Source organism: Astyanax mexicanus, chromosome 5 (assembly GCF_023375975.1).
Source record: "Astyanax mexicanus isolate ESR-SI-001 chromosome 5, AstMex3_surface, whole genome shotgun sequence".
Lineage (NCBI taxonomy): Eukaryota > Metazoa > Chordata > Actinopteri > Characiformes > Acestrorhamphidae > Astyanax > Astyanax mexicanus.
In genome coordinates this window covers 56,775,880-56,795,040 of record NC_064412.1, presented here as the reverse complement: position 1 = coordinate 56,795,040, position 19,161 = coordinate 56,775,880, and the positions used below count along the sequence as shown (strand labels likewise).

The 19,161-nt window shown below is 37.3% G+C and overlaps 3 protein-coding genes across 4 annotated transcripts in view; all 3 read right to left on the bottom strand.

The window, feature by feature from the left end:
• The window catches only part of agap1 (ArfGAP with GTPase domain, ankyrin repeat and PH domain 1), a 200,656-nt gene extending 186,808 nt beyond the window's left edge, over positions 1-13,848 (bottom strand). For both annotated transcript variants that reach the window (XM_022675333.2, XM_007258472.4), the window contains exon 1: positions 12,287-13,848. In XM_022675333.2, coding sequence (XP_022531054.1) covers positions 12,287-12,449 — 163 coding nt within the window. In that variant the 5' untranslated portion in view covers positions 12,450-13,848. The remainder of the gene's footprint in view (positions 1-12,286) is intronic.
• psmb3 (proteasome 20S subunit beta 3) overlaps positions 1-19,161 on the bottom strand; it is a 213,178-nt gene that overhangs the window by 164,670 nt on the left and 29,347 nt on the right. The gene's annotated exons all lie outside the window — the stretch shown is intronic.
• faimb (Fas apoptotic inhibitory molecule b) lies at positions 14,365-17,988 on the bottom strand. The gene is made up of 4 exons (XM_007258464.3): positions 17,702-17,988; positions 16,388-16,616; positions 16,096-16,145; positions 14,365-15,552 (listed from the first exon to the last, which is right to left on the bottom strand). Exons 1-4 carry the CDS (start codon positions 17,813-17,815, stop codon positions 15,403-15,405), a joined length of 543 nt encoding a protein of 180 aa, XP_007258526.1. The 5' UTR covers positions 17,816-17,988; the 3' UTR covers positions 14,365-15,402.

Sequence of the window (19,161 nt, the reverse complement as noted above, 5' to 3'; positions counted from 1 at the left end):
GCATTAGAGGCCGTGAGCTGAGCCGTGAGCTGGTGGCTAGAAGGCTACCTTTCGAGCCATCCGCTACTTTCATCCACCACGCTTCATTTAAGAATACAATGTCTTCGAGCAAATTATTATCCTAGTACAATATAAGACTTTTACAAAAACATTTTGATGGGATTAATGGTATGTTTTGATTGTTTAATAATATATATATATATATATATATATATATATTAGAGGTGTGCCAAAAAATCGATTCACATAAGAATCTTGATTCTCATTTACTACGATTCAGAATCGATTTAAAATGTCCCAAAATCGATTCTGAGGGGCGGGTTTTAGACTGATTTTGGGCTGGGTATTTTTGTTGGACCTGGCAACCCTGGGGATAGCGCTTGTCCTTTCAAACGGAGATCTTCGAGACACACACAGAGCGTAGGTGTTTGAGAATCACCGGTAAGATGGCAGAACAAGCACTATATTACCTTAGATTAACGTGTAGTTTCAATGTTTTATGGCAGAATGCTTCATAACAAGCATAAAAAAGATCGCTAGTAGTTAGTTTCAGTAACTGTTAGCTAGCTAACTAGCTAACTTTCCAGTTCCACCTTAAATAACGCTACAGGTGGCAGCGGGCTGCAGCATTTAAGGCGGAACGGAAAAATACAATAAGCTAATCAGAGCTAATTTCAGCTCCTCATCACAGAGGAATTAAGGAATGGACCATATGAATTAATTTCTCCACCTCCTGCCCCCTTTCTGAAGAAATACAACGACCTTAAATTAACTAGTTAATCAGCAGCTGCTCCTGAACTTTAGCGCTCCACTGCTATCATCACATCAGCCCAGCAGCGTCACCTACACACCACCGCTAGTAGCCTGGTAATAAAGCAGTGTTATTTATTATTTATTTATTGTTCATTAACGTCATTGTGATATCCCAGTGATTCCTCTGTCACTGAGGACCCACATTCCTGCACATTTTATTGTTTTTGTAACACATTACCTGCTCCAGGACCAGTGTATATTATGGAGGGTTTTTTTTCAATAAGATTCATAAGCCAGAAGCAGAAATTTTTATAATTCAAATCGTTTTGAATCAAAAATCGATTTTGAATCGAATCGTGGCCCCCAAAATCGGAATCGAATCGAATCGTGAGATAGTAAACGATTCCCACCCCTAATATATATATATAATAAACCATTAAAAAAACTTGTATGTGTTCTTTCCTTTTCTTTTATTCTTTTACTGCATTTTTACTGCAAGTATCAGATCGGGACTTGTTCTCGGCAGATACTTAAAAACAAATTATTCAAAGTCGTAAGCAAAAAAATGTGATTGGGACATCCCTAGTTGTGTCTGCCCGCAGCCGTTCCAACAATGTCCGAGTCCCGATCTGACGCTTTGGCAGTGCGGTAAAAAAAGAACAAACAATAGTATATATGAGCATATATACTATATGAGTTTATAGTGAACTACATTTTTGATAAATCAATGATCCAGATCTTTTTCACCCAATCCAGATTTCTGATCACGTGTTCAGATTGGGGACATCCCTAAGCCTGAGCGCTTTCCCGAATCCCTGCCTTTGCGACGCTGTAAATCAGCATCATTAGGGACAGCCAGGGTTGCAGCGTTGTGTCCGCCCACAGCTGTTCCAACACTGTTGTGAACGAGCTCAACCACGACCACGACCACAGCAGCAGTGCATGCTTTAAATCACTCGCTCACAGCAGAAGATAAATCAGCAACACCAGCCTGAAGCAACATCTGAGAAACAGAGAAAAAAAAAAAAAGAAAAACGCCATTTACCAAAGTTCTAGTGAAATGAAAGGGGGAAAAACCAACAAGAAATAAGGAACTACATGCAAGTTACATGAGTGTACACCTAAAACGAAAAGCTGCGGCATCCAAAACAAAAGGCGGCCGTATATCTGTCAAGATGATCTACTGATCTACTGATCTGACACAGAGCAGCAGTCAGAAGCACCCACAGCAAGCCAAGGTCACAACAAGGCACTTTGTCTGAAAGCATGACATCACCAGAGTCACAGCGTTGCAGTGATCGGAATCACTGCAGTGGTATTTCCTCAGAAATCGCAGTCGGCCGCCAGCTAAGCTTCTTAATCTGAGGATGACTGAGAGTTAAGACAGCTTAAACTTCGGAATCAGAGATAACATCTTCTACCTAACATGCACGGTTAGGTCAAGTGTAAGTCATGGACTATGACACCGGTCGCATAACGTGCTTGTCAAGGGGCCCTGCTGTCAGGGGGCAATTCACCTTTGGAAGCCATTGATCAAAGTGTGGCTCAAGAAAAGGCCTCTAAAACCCCAAAAAAAAAAAAAAAAAAACACCAAAAAGCTTAATGTCATAAATAAAAAATCCTTTTTTGGATCGCACGTCCTGCGATGTAACTATTGCGCATGCACACATCACGATGACGATGCTTAAACGATATATCGTGCAGCACTAAATGCATCTCTCCTATGGAAACCATTTTTATTAAATATAAAATTTTGTTTTATAATCTAAAAAATATAAGTATTAAGAAAATGCAAAAATAAAATTAATCTTTGAGGGGGAACACTATTTTTTACACCACTGTATATACCAGATAAAACCATAGCAAACATTCACTGGCTATGTCTTCAGAAGATAACTGCAAAAGTACCTGAATGCAATAGTTAGCAATGCTACATAACCACAGATCACATATCCGTCAATGAAGCAGGGTTTGGATTAAAAGTACAAAAGCCAGAAATATAAATATGGACAGAGCAGAGCGATGGTGTGATTTCACTGTTCTGTTGTGTGTGTTTTTTTCCCTCCGGGAAAGAACAAATCACTATTCAGCTCAGGCTGAGAACCCTTGGTCTCTCACCACCCACACACAGAACATCCAGCACAGAGAGGCAGGAGAGTGAGAGAACAGGACAGAGAACGAGACGCTCTACAAACTCTACACATTCTCTCTCAGCTTTGTCTGCAGATCTCTTTCATCCAAACCCCTTTGAAATAGACTTTAAAAACTTCCTCTCTTCACTGCATCAATCAAATTAACAGAAATTCACTAAATATAAATTATAAATACAGTCAATCAGACACTCCTGCCTAGTACAGTAGCTTGACCATCTTTGTTAGATGTAATAGTACATGTATCTGTTGCTGCTGTCCCTTTATTATTGCCATTTAAACTATTCAGGTCCAGTAAAAAATCCAAAATGATACATAATACAATTATAACAATTTGCAGTATCTTTATATATAAATGAACTAAAATCGTAAAAAAGAAGAAAAAAAAACAAATATTAGTATACTGTAAAAAAAAAACAATAATAATTGTTTTAATAAAAGGACAATCTGTTTATAGTGAAATAAACAAAGCTTTGGAAATGGATTTTAGTAAAGCAGTTCTGAAACAGATTCACACTTTTATCATTATAATAACTAGAAAAGGACCCAGAAACACAGAGAACTCTGTAACTATTAAAAGTAGAAGTTCTTTCTTTTCTTTAGAGAAATTACAGATGAAGTCAGAGAGCGGTGAGTACTGTTTCCTACACCTTCAAATAAAGACTCTTAGAAACTGGAGAAAAAAAAACTGGCTGACCCACATGGAAACAGCAGCTTTAGCCTTTAGCTCTTTAGATTAACATGATTAAGGACTGAGACTCAGTTTCAGCAGAAGAGAAGTGAAGTGCAGTAATAAAGCAATTGATTGATGAGATCAATTAGAACAACTTAGAATAAAGTAAAGCGAGTAAGAGTGAGGCAGAGTAAACACACACAAAACCATACCCTGTTCTGATTAATCTCGATTTCTACTGAGGTCCACAGATGGCAGGGACAGAATAGCAGGGACATCAACATAAATTCATGGACTCAACCTGTCCTGTGTGTCAACAGTCCAGACTAGAGGAGCTGATGGTACAGAGTGTGGAATGTTGTCCTTGGCACACTTGTGGCCTTTTAAAACCAATCAACCATTGCTTAAACGCCACAGACTGTTACTTCCAGCAAGACAATGCTTCAAGTTCCTTTATTTCAGTAATTCAGTTCAAAAGGTGAAACTCATATTTTATATAGATGTATTATACTATTTTAAGCAGTTATTTCTTTTATTGTTAATGATTTTGCCTTACAGACAATGAAATCCCAAAAATCAGTGTCTATTATATAAAACCAATTGGTACTTTGGCAGTGTGGGCAGTGTGCCAAGTCCTGCTGGAAAATGAAACCTGCATCTCTATAAAAGTTGTAAGCAGAGGAAGGAAGATCCACTGTGTTCTATCAAATCCAAAGTCAGTGCAGCACTTGATGCATCCCTCTGTCTTCAAAAAAATGTCAATTTCTTAATTCATCTCTTTTTATTTTTTTTGTTTGTGTCTGCAAAAGTGCCCAAAGACAACAGATTACATACTAAATCCCTAAATATCAGTGATTTCCATGTTTTAACAACATTCAGATATTTAAACGCCATTTGAACCTAATCAAAAACGAATCGACTAATCGAAAAAATAATGGTCAGATTAGTCGACTACCAAAATAATCCTTAGTTGCAGCCCTAACCATGCTTAGCTCCTTTAATTTAATCAGTATTGGCTACTGTATTTATCTGTACTCAGAGCTCCTTATTAATGTCACTGTTCTCTGGCCATGATGCACAATCAGCTATTTAATCCCTGAACCCCGTCTAGACACAGAAGGCTCTATGGCATATGGACCCCCATATGTGCTGCCCCTACTTCTTCTCTCCCCTAGCTTCAGCCTCCTCCTCTCTAAATGGATCAGCTTGAGGGCTTCCTAATTAAATATAAACAGATATACGGCCTCTCCGCTGCAGCTACTTTAACCTGCCAATGCCGTTTCAGCAGAACGCTGACCACAGAGCTGACCCTCTGGGGTGCTCCAGAGGAAAGAAAGACGAGCATAAATCTTCAGGAGCAAGAAGGAGGACAGACGGGCAGGATGCAGACAGACAGAGGGAATTTTAAAGGCGGAGGGTTGAGGGTTGTGACGGTGCAGCTTCGGCTGTCGCTGCGGCGTCGTGTTGGGGACGCTGTGTGACGCACCCCTGCCCGGATGCGGCGCTTAACGAACCACACGGACCACTGCTGACTGCTCCTCACTAATGGTGCCCTCCAGGCACGATAAGCGGGTTGGGGGGGGGGGGGCATTTTCACTCAGATTTTCACTCAGCATCACCATTACCATCTGCATGATGCCCGTGCTGACAGCGGGACACCTAGAACTACTGCCATGCCACTCACCCAGACTGTTAGATCTGCCTGTTAGATGATTGGCAGACAGCGCCACGACCCGACAGCCAGCTTCTGAAGAGAGACTGAGGCCTGAGATGAATTTTGGTGTCTAAAATAATATATCAGCTTATATTCTGCTGTTTACACTGTGGAAAAAACTATCTAGCAAATACATTAAGCTACTAAAATAATCCAGACTGTGGAGGAATACATACAGAATACATTGAATCATGTAGCAACTTAAGAAAAAGTGTTAAACTGGGTTATATTACTTGATTTTATTTTATTAGTTTATTCCTTCTAACTTGGGCTTTTGGTTCGACTTGTCTTTCAATCTGGTGTTATTGTAAAAAAGGTATTGTGGTTATTGTTTACTATATAAACTGGATGTACGTATGACAATGTAAAATCAAAATAAACTAATAAACAAAATAAACTAAAAAAAAAAAAAAAAAAAAGTGTTAAACAAACCAAAAATACTCATTTAGGCATTTAGGTGCTCTTACTGTATCTGGGGAGCTGTTAACTTGCGGTTTCTGAGGCTGGTAACAGAGAGAACTCTTGCTGTTCGGTCCTGATGAGTGCCAGTTTCATCATAATAAATGTTTCTGATGGTCTTTGCAGTGACTGCAAGGATACTTTAAAAAGTTTCAAAACTTTTATTTCTTTTTAAATATTTTTTTCTTAACTTACTTGAATAGTTGTTGCTTCTCATAATCTGGATTCGAACATTACTCAAATATTCACTATTCACTGTATACCTGTAACTCTACCTCTTCACTACTTTACTTTAACTGATGCTCTCAAACTTTACATTAAGAAACAAGAAATTAAAAAAGTAATTAACTCTTGATGAGTTCAGCACAGCTGTTAACTGAAAGCCTGAATTCCAGGAGATTCTACCTCATAAAGCTGACTGAGGAACTTTAGCTGAGACATGCAAAACTGATCATCTAAACAAGAGGTGCTACTTTAAAAAAACTTATGTTTACTAAATAATTCCATACGTTTTTCTTCTTTTCTACGTTTGAATGATTTAATAGTCAAAATTTGTCCTAATTATTTTTTTTCAGAGGATGGTACCTGTTTTACTGTGTAGATGCAACATCAGCTTTCAACATCAGCTGATTTTAAAAAGCACATTAAATATTAAATAAAAAGACATTTTCCTCAAAAGACTAGAACACCATGACTATAAAATGAACCCTGCTGACTAAGCAGGCCCGAGGTGGTTATGACAGACAGAAACAGCAGGGCAGTAAAAAGTCTAAGCGTCGTTTTGCGCTGCAAACCTGCCCCGTCATCTCTGGCCTCAATGAGCTTTTGGGGGATGAAGGGCATGAGACAGAAGATTGCACGCTGGACCAGGTGGTAAACTGCGGGACGCCATCAAACTGATCTGCCCGGCTCAGTAAAGCCTGAAAAAGTAAAAATCCCCAGCTAATCCAGAGCTCTGAGAAATCTGATTTCTGTTGCTTTTCGAAGGGGTTTAATACCAGCATTTTCACTCTGAGCTCTTATCATGTGACCACAACAACACAGGAGACAACTTCTTCCCTACTTTCCTACACTACAGCAAAACACTAACCCTAAATATCCTGTTGATACTAGGACATCAGGGGTGGACGTTATGGCCCTAAAATAATATCACAATATTTTGTGGTATTATCGCGATAACGATACTCTTGGTGATATGACAAACACTGAATTAAAAAATATATATATATTAAGAATACACTACTGCAGCAAAAAAAAAAAAATATATATATATATATATATATATATATATATATATATATATATATATATATATAATTTTCTTATTGCATAGGACAAGACTTTTATCTGATTTGTAACAGAAGTCAATGACACAGAATGTCACGATACTTTTATTTTATTACATATTTTTTACTTATTATTATTATTATTATTATTATTATTACTTATTTTTAGTTCCATCATTTACTTTTTTATATAATTGTGGTTATTTTACCCTTTTATTTATTTTTTTTAACTGTGTTTATATCTTATTATTCATTTTAGCCTGTTTGCATATCCTTTTATTTTGATTTACTTATTTTTTTCTTAATTAAATCTTACATTGTTCGCTTGTTTTTATCATTTAAACTTAAGTTTCAGTCCCTTTAATTTCATGTAAGCTCGGCTGCTTTGAAAATGAGGGTTAATCTCAATGTATCTACCGAGTAAACATAAAAGTTGTTTGATTGATTGATTGTTTTATGATAATAATGAACTCCATATATCCGGGATTAAAGTAAAAAAAATAAATGGTACTGGACACATATAATCTAATCTAGTAGATATGCAATGGAAAACGATATATCAGGGTATAATATCAGTCACGGTATTGAAAAATGTTGGCGATATTATCGTGTACGATACGATATGGCACACCCCTATAGGACATATTTGACAATTTCACAGCATCAGCATCAGTCTGTGCCGTCCAGCTGTGATATGAACCTGTTCATGTCCTATTTCCCTGCGCGAGCCTACAGTTTATATGCTAATAAATGCCCTTCACTGCAAGAAGCGTGCCTGGGAGTTCACTGACATGCTTTGCATACAAAAGGCTGTGCCCTACATGCATACATAGCTTAGTAAAGGATTTTAAACCGGTTTTCTGCAGCCAGAGAGGGGAAGTTCACCTCCTCAAGCCTCCTCATGCAAGGATCTGACCACAGAAGGAGGGTGAATCAGCAGGAATCAAAGGGCGCCCTGCACACTGTCGGATCACTCGGATCACGGATAATATATGAAGACAGGCGGCGCTCCTTACATCAGCATCCCAGGACGGCGCAAAGCCTGGCAAGGTTGCATAACCACTAAAACCACTGTTTAAAAGCATTTCCTACTTCAACGCAGCTCAACGCATCCGCAGCAGCAGCAATCAGCCCATTGCATAATTGCTCTTCCCACTCGTCTAGTTCTGTTTAATACTCTCTTCTATCTCTTCTATCCACGTGTCACTCAAATCCTTTTATCGCTCTACAAAAAAGGAATACATTTTTCTTTTTTCCTCATTCATTCTTTCCCACTCTTTGTGCGCACACAAGCCAGCCCCTCACTCAGTCTCCGAACGTCATTCATTCCAATTCAATTCAATTCATTCCACTGGTCGTCCCACAGCTCTCACGGGTCAGGGATCAGAGGGTGTGGCCTGTATCAGTTTTCAGCTGGGATTTGCCATCTGTTACCCCCGGGGGTCGGAGAGGAGTCAAACAAGGTGCCGTAAAAGTGTTCACGCGATCCTGAGCATGCAATGAAACCTGATGAATATTGCAGCACTTTAAAAAAAGCGTGAGGTGTCAATATACAGCTCTGGAAAAAATAAATAAATAAGAGAGCACTTCAGTTTCTAAATCAGTTTCTCTGATTTTGCTATTTATAGGTTTACGTTGGAGTAAAATGAAAAAAATAATTGTACTACGGACAAAATTTCTCCCAAATTCCAAATAAAATTGTAGTCGTAATTTTAGAGCATTTATTTGCAGAAAATGAGAAATTACTGAAATAACAAAAAACATGCAGAGCTTTCAGACCTCAAATAATGCAAAGAAAACAAGTTAATATTCATATTCAAGTTTTAAGAGTTCAGAAATCAATATTTGGTGGAATAACTCATCATGCATCTTGGCATCATGTTCTCCTCCACCAGTCTTACACACTGCTTTTGGATAACTTTATGCTGCTTTACTCCTGGTGCAAAAATACAAGCAGTTCAGTTTGGTGGTTTAATGGCTTGTGATCATCCATCTTATTCTTGATTATATTCCAGAGGTTTTCAATTCGGTAAAATCAAAGAAACATTTTTTTTCCAGAGCTGTAAATGCATACGCATTTATTCTTTAGTAAGACAGATCCAAAAAACACAGTTTTTATCATTTGTACACAGTGAATGACATTGAAGCTAGTCTAGCATAGGCTTGTTTGAATAGGGGGGTGTGGTGGTTGTGACAGGTTGCCCATGTCTGTACTGATCCTACTACTTGCCTGAGCAGGCCAAGCCCTGTTCCCCATTACCCACTTCCTATTCTGTACCTAGACTTTTCACTGGGGTCAAACACTCAAGATTACATCACTTCCAAAAAGAACAAGAGCAAAGGCCTTCATGATAACACAACCTAGCATTATCTCTGTGTTTTAGCTTCTCTTTTACAAGAAAAGCCATTTTCGGTCATTGGCTACATATACAGCTCTGAAAAAAAAATAAGAGACCACTTAAAAATAATGATTTTCTTTGATTTTACCAAATTGAAAACCTCTGGAATATAATCAAGGCATATAGTTATCCAAAAGCAGTGTGTAAGACTGGTGGAGGAGAATATGGCAAGATGTATGATTAAAACTGTGATTTAAAAAAAAAAGGGTTATTCCACCAAATTTTGATTTCTGAACTCTTAAAACTTTATGAATATGAAATTGTTTTCTTTGCATTATTTGAGGTCTGAAAGCTCTGCTTCTCCTTCATTTTCTGCAAATAAATGCTCTAAATGATAATATATTTATTTGGAATTTGGGAGAAATGTCTGTAGTTTACAGAATTAAACAACAATGTTCATTTTACTCAAACATAAACCTATTAATAGCAAAATCAGAGAAACTATGATAAAATATCTGTGTACCTAGACTTTTCACTGAGGTCAAACGCTCACAAACACACCCAACAGACACACCCACCCACAAAGCTCTGGCATAAGGTCTGACAATGACCACCCACCCAGTTACTGAGGATTATAAATGGCCTGAACAGCAGATAGAAGAAAAAAAAGAGCTGATTGGTTTCAATACAGCCTATGCATGCACACACTACACACAGTACACACCACAAAAGCACTGCTCGGCCAAGATAAAAACAAACGCAGTGAGTAAACAAAGTACACAAGCTCCACCAGCTCCCAGACTACAGCACTCACAGACAAACATGTGAAAAGCTCTAATGATAAACCGCACAGACATGCTGTCCTGTCAAGACTGCAGATTTCTATGTCAGTGTGTAAACAATCAAATTCCAAATCCACACTGATTGGTGCATCAGAGTAGCGTATCAGTTTACCCAACCAACACAGAGCATGTAGGACATGTGATACGTGCAAGGATTCAGTGATATAGAGATTTGAAGATAATGCCATAAAGCAAGATGATGTTGAACATAAGATAAACATCTAATGCGTATCTCAGGGAAATACATAATGCAACATTTATAAAAATGTAGGCTGTATACATGCAAATGCAGTATAATTGAATCAATGACTCACTAGGCCTAGACCGGTCACAATAGATAATTATTTCAGTTTGGACGATATATTAATATCATATAATTGTGATAAACAACATTAATGCCATTTCAAAACCAACATTTTATGACACTGCTAAAATTATAATGTAATAGAAAAATAATGAAATTACTCTTTTTTCCCATAAAAATGAGAAAACATCCAGTCATTCAGAGAATTGGAACAGCTATTCAGCTCTGGAAAAAATTAGAAGACCGTTTCTAAATCAGTTTCAAAGAAACTTTTATTTTTAATATCCTGAAATACCACCTCATTTACATTACTGTGCTGTCCATGCTAAGTTTGTTTGTTTGTTTGGGTTTTGTGCCATATCAGCAACATGATGGCTATTTTATGGCATCGACAATGTTCATGACTTGAGCATCACATACTTAAATCAGTGTCTTCATATGAAGGACTTCTAGAAAATTAGTATTTTAGCTGGTGGAATCTCTTCAAACAGTTCTTTCATATTTGTAACCCTATAAAAGTTATTTGTCCACGCTAAGAAAAAAATTAATTGGAAATATCAAGGTCAACATCAAGCAAAAATAGATGAGGACATATTCACATGCATATACTGCACAATAAGCCTGTTACATTATTATCATTACAGGCCTGTGCATCACAAACACTGCAATACAATTCTTTTTTAGAAAATACATGTGTTATTAAAAAGCTTTTCAAAATATCAAGTAAAGGTAAATATCTGTTCAATCCATAACAATTGCATATGATTCTAATTCTGACCACTGCCCATTGTGCAACCGCAGGCACATCAGACACACTGGAGAGAGACCAATCAATATACTTTACAGCAATATACTTTATTGTGCCTTAAACCCTCAAAGATACGCATTTGTTTAATACTCTACATTCCACAAAATAAAGTGTGCAGCAGATTAACTGTCTGTGTGTCTATGCTACAGAAAGGTGTAATGGTCACTTATGACTGCACCAGCCCATCTGCTTCTGAGCGTTAAGCCAATTAAAGCTCCTCCAAGCCTTTCATAGTAATGCATGTCCTTCACCAGACAGAGAGAGAAATGAACGTGGTGAGAAAAGAGCAGAACTCCATGCGCGTTTATCACAAGGAAACAAGCACTTACTAACCAAACAGGCCTTTAGAATACAATGAACATGGCCATGAATCATATTAGGAAGTGCACCAAGGATGCAAACTTTCCCAGATAACACGTAGGGTTACGCAGTCATTTCTGAAACGATATATTACGTCCACAAAAAAATGATTGAGACAGGCCTAACCAAAATTGAGAAATATCATAATGCTATGTATCCAGGCCCTAGATGGGGTCCATCCCATTTATGAAGCCCAACTTAACCCTTTCAGACTTGAATTAGAATAGTAGAATAATTGGTTTAACATTATTATTTTTATTTTATCAGTAAAGTAAACTCATAACATGTTGTGAATAAAGTGTTGTTCACACAGCTGCATTTGCTGGAATTATGCCATTCTTTACTTCAGTGTGCAGATTTGTATTTTTCTATTCTAATGTCTGTTTTAAAGGACAACAGCAGCTCTCTCACTCTGTTTTAAGTGCAAGAAAAAACACAATAAATAAGAAAACACATGATGTACATTTGAAAGGACGCAGGGTCTGTAGGGGTTAAAGCCTAAGATCACCTGGAGCTCACCTGGATCTCACCTGGATCCCAGTAAACTTAGTTCTCCAACACATGGCCATGTATAATTTCAGTCAGAAGCTTCACTCACCTTCAATGGCAATGACATGCTCCCGGATCTGGTTCTGCAGCAGAGGTTCATCCACTCTCTCCAGGAGCTCGTAGATGGAATAGATGTTTGGATGGACGGACTCAAAGCGCTGGATCTCAGCCCTGATAGCAGCAGAATTGGCGAGGTGCTGCTGGTAATTCATCTCGGTGCTTTGAATGGGGCTCTTTGGCTTTGTTTGTCAAATGAAACTGGATGAAGACTTTCTTTGTTTGTGTTAGTTATGTGTGTTTATGTGTTGATGTATTTATATCCTGGTTAAGTTAGTTAGTTGTTTGTTTGCTTAGTGTGTTTTCCAAACAAATTAAGTTAAACAAACTATGAAACTGTGTCATCCTAAACAAACCTAACCTTAGTTAACTATAACCCACTGTATGTCCAGACAGTAGTGTATCACTCACTGGTTTTACTATATAGGTTATATAGCTAGCTAACAAACTATCTAAATGTTAGTGTTATATTAGAGAAAAATATAAAAGAAAACTGTTGAATTAGTTTGTTAACTAGCTTTATAATTAGCTAGATATATAAATATAAATATCTAGTGTTAATGCTGGCCACTTAAATTAGCTTTTTTTTGTTAGCTAGCTAAGCTAAGCTAACTAGAAGCAACCACTAACAGCTGAGCCTGAGCGGATTCACCGGTTCCACGCAGCTCCAGACCCCGAAACAGAGGAGCGGACAGCGGTGGGAGGTTGAGGGCTCTCCCGGTGTAAACCCGCGGCTGGAGGAAAGGCAGTCGGAGGCGGTGAGCTCGGCACAGCTTCCCCACAGCTTCCCCATATCCTCCACTCCGCCTCCGGAGCAGGGAAGCGTTTAAAACACAATAAATCACCCAAAAATCAGAGTGAAACTAGCTTAGCTAGCCCCTAACTGCAGATCCCGCAAATCACCAACTGACTATTGGTCATAACTGGCTGGCTAGCTAGCTAAGCTAAAAGGCTAGCTCTGTTATGTTAAGTTAGCTAGGGTAACGTAAGCTAAGAGAGATAACTAACGTTATAGGCTTTACTAGATTAGTCAGTTATTTAGCTAAAAAAAGGCATTTCAACTGATTAAATCCGCGTAGAAAATATGTATAAAGCCCGGCATTATATTTCCTTCGAGTGGTGATTAAAACAAAGCGAGACAAATACTCTAAACAGCCCGGAGAAGACGAACAGCACCACCAGCAGCAGCCCCGCAGAACTAGCGTTAGCTCCGCTGCTTCAGCTGCTCCAGCTCCTCCAGCTCCAGATCGCTAGCGGGCTTTAGCCGCCGCAGTCCGCCCGCTCCCCCCCTCCTCTCCTCCGGCTGGATTCAGCTCCAGCTGGCCCGAAAACAGCGGCCGAGATCCCAAACTCCCCCCGCGTTTCCCGTCGCGGACCAGAACCCGAACCCGTAGCGCAGTGCACACAGTCCGGACCGAGCGGAGCAGGTGTCTCGCTGCGGTTTCCACTTAAGTTATTTCTCCAGCTCGTCCACAAACACAGCCGCGCGCTTCCCTTCCTCAGCTCCGCTGCTCTCCCGGCCGCGCTGCGCTGCGCGTGCTCCGCCCCCGGACGCTGCTCTCTCCCCCCGCCTGTAACAGAGAGAGGGGTCGGCGCAGTGTGCAGCAGCTCAGAGCGCGCGGTGCGGTGCAGCGGGGCAGGGGGCGCTCGCGCACTGAAATAATAATAACGCAAAACCTGCTTCTAAATATTATGGGTTATTATAAGTCATTTAAACTATAAAGAAAAACATTTGACATTATTTAATAAACAAAAAATAAAAAAAACATGTAATTATTTATTAAACAACAACAGCAAAACAACAATTAAACAAAGCAGAATATGATTTTTTTTTTGTATTTAATATTCCTCAAAGTAGCAACTCTTGCTTATATGACAGATTTAACTTACACATCTTGGCTGCATTTTCTTAGTCAGCTTTATGAGGTAGAGTCAAGTCAAGTCTTTTTTAATACTAGTTTGTCAATACTGCATATGTACAGGACATACAGAGGATTGAATTTACGTTACTCATCCTCTCAAAGTTACAGCAAGTAGAGCAAAATAACGTTATAAAAAATAAAATAATGAAAGACACTTAATGTAATGTTCTTTTCTCTTTCTTTTTGCCTTTCTGTTTTCTCTATCTATCACTCCAGTGGGTGGTTAATCACACAAACACACACACATCACGTCACAATGCATTTTTTATTTATTCTATTAGTCATGTTATTTAAAAAAGTAAACACTTTCTATCCAGATAGACACATAGTGTATTTCAATTTACATAACAGACAAACTAGAATCCTTTTAAAGCATAGTGCTGAATTATCATTAAATATGTAGACTGTTTAGATTTCAGACTGAATTTATTCTCTGGTTTAATTAAACCTAATCTCTGTTTGTTTACTGCATTGGAGAAGGCATTGTATATTCATATTCAGGAAAGTAAACATTTAAGCAAATCTCTGCAGAGTCTACTCTGTACAGATTACTCTATTAAAACAAATGAAAAAAAAAAGAATCAAAATGCTACTATAATAATGTCCTCCTATAATAGAATTATACTTATAATATTTTACCTTATTTCTATAGTAGGACATTTCCTTTCTAGATGGACTATAGTTTATAGCATTACACAGATTTTCAGTTGTTTATTTTCTACATTTTTATTATTAACCCTTTTAGCCCTGAATTATCTCCAGTGATGGAAAAAAGTGTAAGAATGCTGTTTTCTGTCTGTAATGCACAGAACAAAATATGATAAAAAAAACTGTTCTAAATCACATTAAATTAGTAAAAATTTGCTGTTACTTTGCCTCAGTGGCCCTAGTACAACTGTCTTTCCAGTATAGTGGGCAGCTGGGGGACAAGTTACTGTTTCATTGGTTTATAAACTTGTTCATTGGCTGGTTCATGATCTGTTCTGATGAATATCATTAACAAGCTCTTAAATAGTATTCTGTGCAACAAAACATGCAAAAATAAATAAAATACATGATGTTCATTGTAAAGGATGCAGGGTCTGAAAGGATTAAGGGAGAAGTAGCTTTTTAATTCATTTGAGTTCCAAAAATCAAACAGGTATTATAGTTAATTTGCTCTTGATTTGTAATTTTTTATTAAATTTCACCCAGAGGCCTCTGTAACCTTTGTGCCGTCCACATAGAGAGAGTGGCTTATTCCCTTCTTCTTCTTCTCAGAGCTGGCAGCTTTAATACAGCACTCATGGTCGCCCACCGCGAAGTGTGTTTCAGTTCCTTCATCTGAAAACTCCCCCTGTTTACAGTTAGAGAAATAAATCAGTTTATTATTATTATTATTATTATTATGTTATATAATTATTATTATATAACAGTTTATTATGTTTAAAGCAACACCATAGCTTTAGAAATCACAAAATTATGTTAAACATTACATTCACAGTAAATATAAATAGTATATAATATAATAATATAAACAGTAATAATATAAATAGTTCACTCAAAGATTAAAAACGTACATATGACAATTTTCAAAGTTTCTTTTAAAATGAAGGGTAATAAAGATAGTTTATCCTGCTTTTATTGGAGTAACTACTTCTACGGTTAGATGATCAACACTCAAAGAATAATTCAATAATTACAAAATTAATTATTATAAAAACTAAAAGGAAACATCTGATAAACACAAGTTTCTCAAAAATACACTGCTGTACGAATAGCTCTGAGGTTATAATAACAGAAATCTGTGTCTATTAATAAAACTGCTCTTAGTATTGGTAAATTGCAAAACCATAGATCACACAATAACCGAAAATAATCTTGTAAATATATCACTTACCGTGGTTTCCATCCGTTGCCCATTGCACCAAACATCCATGCTATCTTTCTCTGATAAAATATATACACAAGGATTATTTGGACCAACTGGTTCTTTGTCATGTAAAACACATAATATAATATACCAAATGCAGCTCAAATACTATAAACAACCAGAATGATCTATACAATTACTGTCCATACAAACTATAACATTACAAAATATGAGCAATTATTTTAAACATGTTTATTGTAAATTAAATTCAATTAGCAATACCTTCCTTTTTAAATGCTACATAACTCTCCACTCTTACCCAGTACTATCCTGCAGTCCACACCGTCCAGTTTCAGAATCCAGGTTCTGGATATTTTGGACCGATTGTTCAAAAATGACTGGAGGCTTTTTCCATTAATTTCCAGAGTGTACTCATACGAAAAGCCAGTAATTGCTTCAATATTTATGGTGGCTTTTGTTCCTGTACTTCCAACTGGGAATGTCTCCTTGCCCACCAGTTTAAACATCCAGTCCTTCCTGAAGACTTCCTATAAAAATAAATCAAATAAGACAAAAAAAAAATTATATTGGAATTAATATGTGTCACACCTTCTAATTCCTCGACAGACTTTTCCACCTCCACAAACTCTAATTCCCAGAATGCACTTATCAGTCATGTGTCTCAGCCAGCCAGTAGGTCAGGCTCACCTGTGTTTTGATTTCTTTCAGCTATTTCCCCATGTATATATACCAAACAAACTGTAACACTGTTAGACCAAAATCAATGTGTATACTTATTATATTAGTATTATTAACTGTAATATTTAACAAAAATTATAAAAAAATATGCAATATTGGTCTGTTAAACAATGAGTATGTAATGTTATAACACTGAAATGTATAGCAGTGTGTACAGTAATTAGACAATAGTGTTAATAGTATTATATCATAATAAATATGTTACATTACTACACTCTAAGGGTATAATATAACTATACTTGTAACTTTATTTCTTGTATTATATAACGGTATTATACTGTTTATGTTACAATATACACTATGTGAACTATGTAACTAACAGCAATGTTACCTGTGAGTATCACTAGTATCACAGTTACCTGTGATTAATGTAACATTATTGGGATGTATCACTATTACCTGTGATTAATGTAACATTATTGGGATGTATCACTATTACCTGTGATTAATGTAACATTATTGGGATGTATCACTATTACCTGTGATTAATGTAACATTATTGGTTAGTATCACTATTAGACCATAGTGAATGTAACATTATTTGCTAGCATTAGTGTTACCTGTGATTAATGTAACATTATTGAGATGTATCACAATTACCTGAGTAATGTAATGTTATTGATTAGTATTACTGTTACCTGTGATTAATGTAACATTATTGAGATGTATCACAATTACCTGTGAGTAATGTAATGTTATTGATTAGTATTACTGTTAATTGTGATTAATGTAACATTATTTGGTAGTATCACTGTTAGACTGTAGTGAAAGAGGCATTATGAGACTGTATCCTACTGTTACTACTATTGTATTTTATATTGTAATTTTAAAAAAATTATATTAAATCGACAGATATGCAGGTAGATGGACTCACTTTTCCATTGATGTAAATGACCCGTCTCCCTGTAGTGGTTCCATGTTCGAATTCAATCTGGTAAATCCCATCACTCAGAGACACCTCCCACATCCCCACCACATCTCTGGACATTCTGCCTAATTAACTGCTCTTCTCAGGATTTTCCTGAGTTAGCTCTGTCCTATGGTCTGCGTAGCTTCCTAACTGAATCCAGGACATAATTACAATCTTTGTAGATCTTAATTGGCTTCTTAAATTCCTCAGAGTGCTGTGCAGAGATGTGTCCCATCCTGTGCTCACTCAGCAACAAATGCATTAGTGCTAAGAGGCTTACGTTAAAAGGCCCGGTGTGTGTGTGTGTGTGTGGGCGTGGGCAGAAACATATGCCATTAGAGATTGGTGGCCGTTCATATTACAGGATTATGATCTAGTGCAATAAAACCAAAAAGGGGACACTGTAATGATGTATGATGTGTGGTGAAAAAGTAACACTGCTCATCACCCTGAACACACCATCCCCACTGTAACACATGGTGGTGGTAGCATCATGCTTTCTGTGGGGAAGCTGGAGAGAGCTGGTGGGAAGATGGATGGAGATAAATAAAAACAGAACAATCCTGGAAAAAGAAAACCTGTTGGAGGCTGCAAAAGACTTGAGACCCTCCGACAAGACGATGACCCGAAACATACAGCCAGAGCTACAGTGGAGCTATAATGCTTTGAATGAATATTCATGTGTTAGAATGATCCAGTTAAAGTCCTAAAACACCTAAATCTCATTGATCTTCTGTGGAGAGACATGAACTCTGCTGTTCACAGACTCACAGCTCTCCACCCAACCTGACAGATCTTCAGGCGTTTTATAAAGAAGAATGGAGTAAAAATCAAAGGAGACAAGCCCCAAATACTTGCAGCTGTAATTGCATACTATGAATACTTTTGCTTGTATTTTTCAGATTTTTAGTCTGTATTTTTTATGTTGTTAACATCTGACCCCTAGTCACATGATAAACAGTCTGATGAGGGAACGATTCTGGGAAATGCTTCCCTGAGTTTAATTTATTCGTCAACTGTATATTTCAAACCAAGGCAACCATCAAAATCAGGATCTTATGCACTGTTTCAGATGATCCTTCTCTGCACAACTACCAGCAGGTGGCAATCTCTCTTACAGTACCAGAAAAACAATTGGGCACACCTCTTTTCATTTAATGAGTTTTCTTACTTTTTATGTTTTTTTTTTACATTGTAAAAATCTACAGCTCTGGAAAAAAATAAGAGAGCGCTTAAAAAATATGATTTAAAGTTATCCAAAAGCAGCGTGTAAGACTGGTGGAGGAGAACATGATGCCAAGATGCATGAAAAAACTGTGATTAAAAACCAACCAGGGTTATTCCACCAAATATTGATTTCTGAACTCTTAAAACTTTATGAATATGAACTTGTTGTTTTCTTTGCATTATTTGAGGTCTGAAAG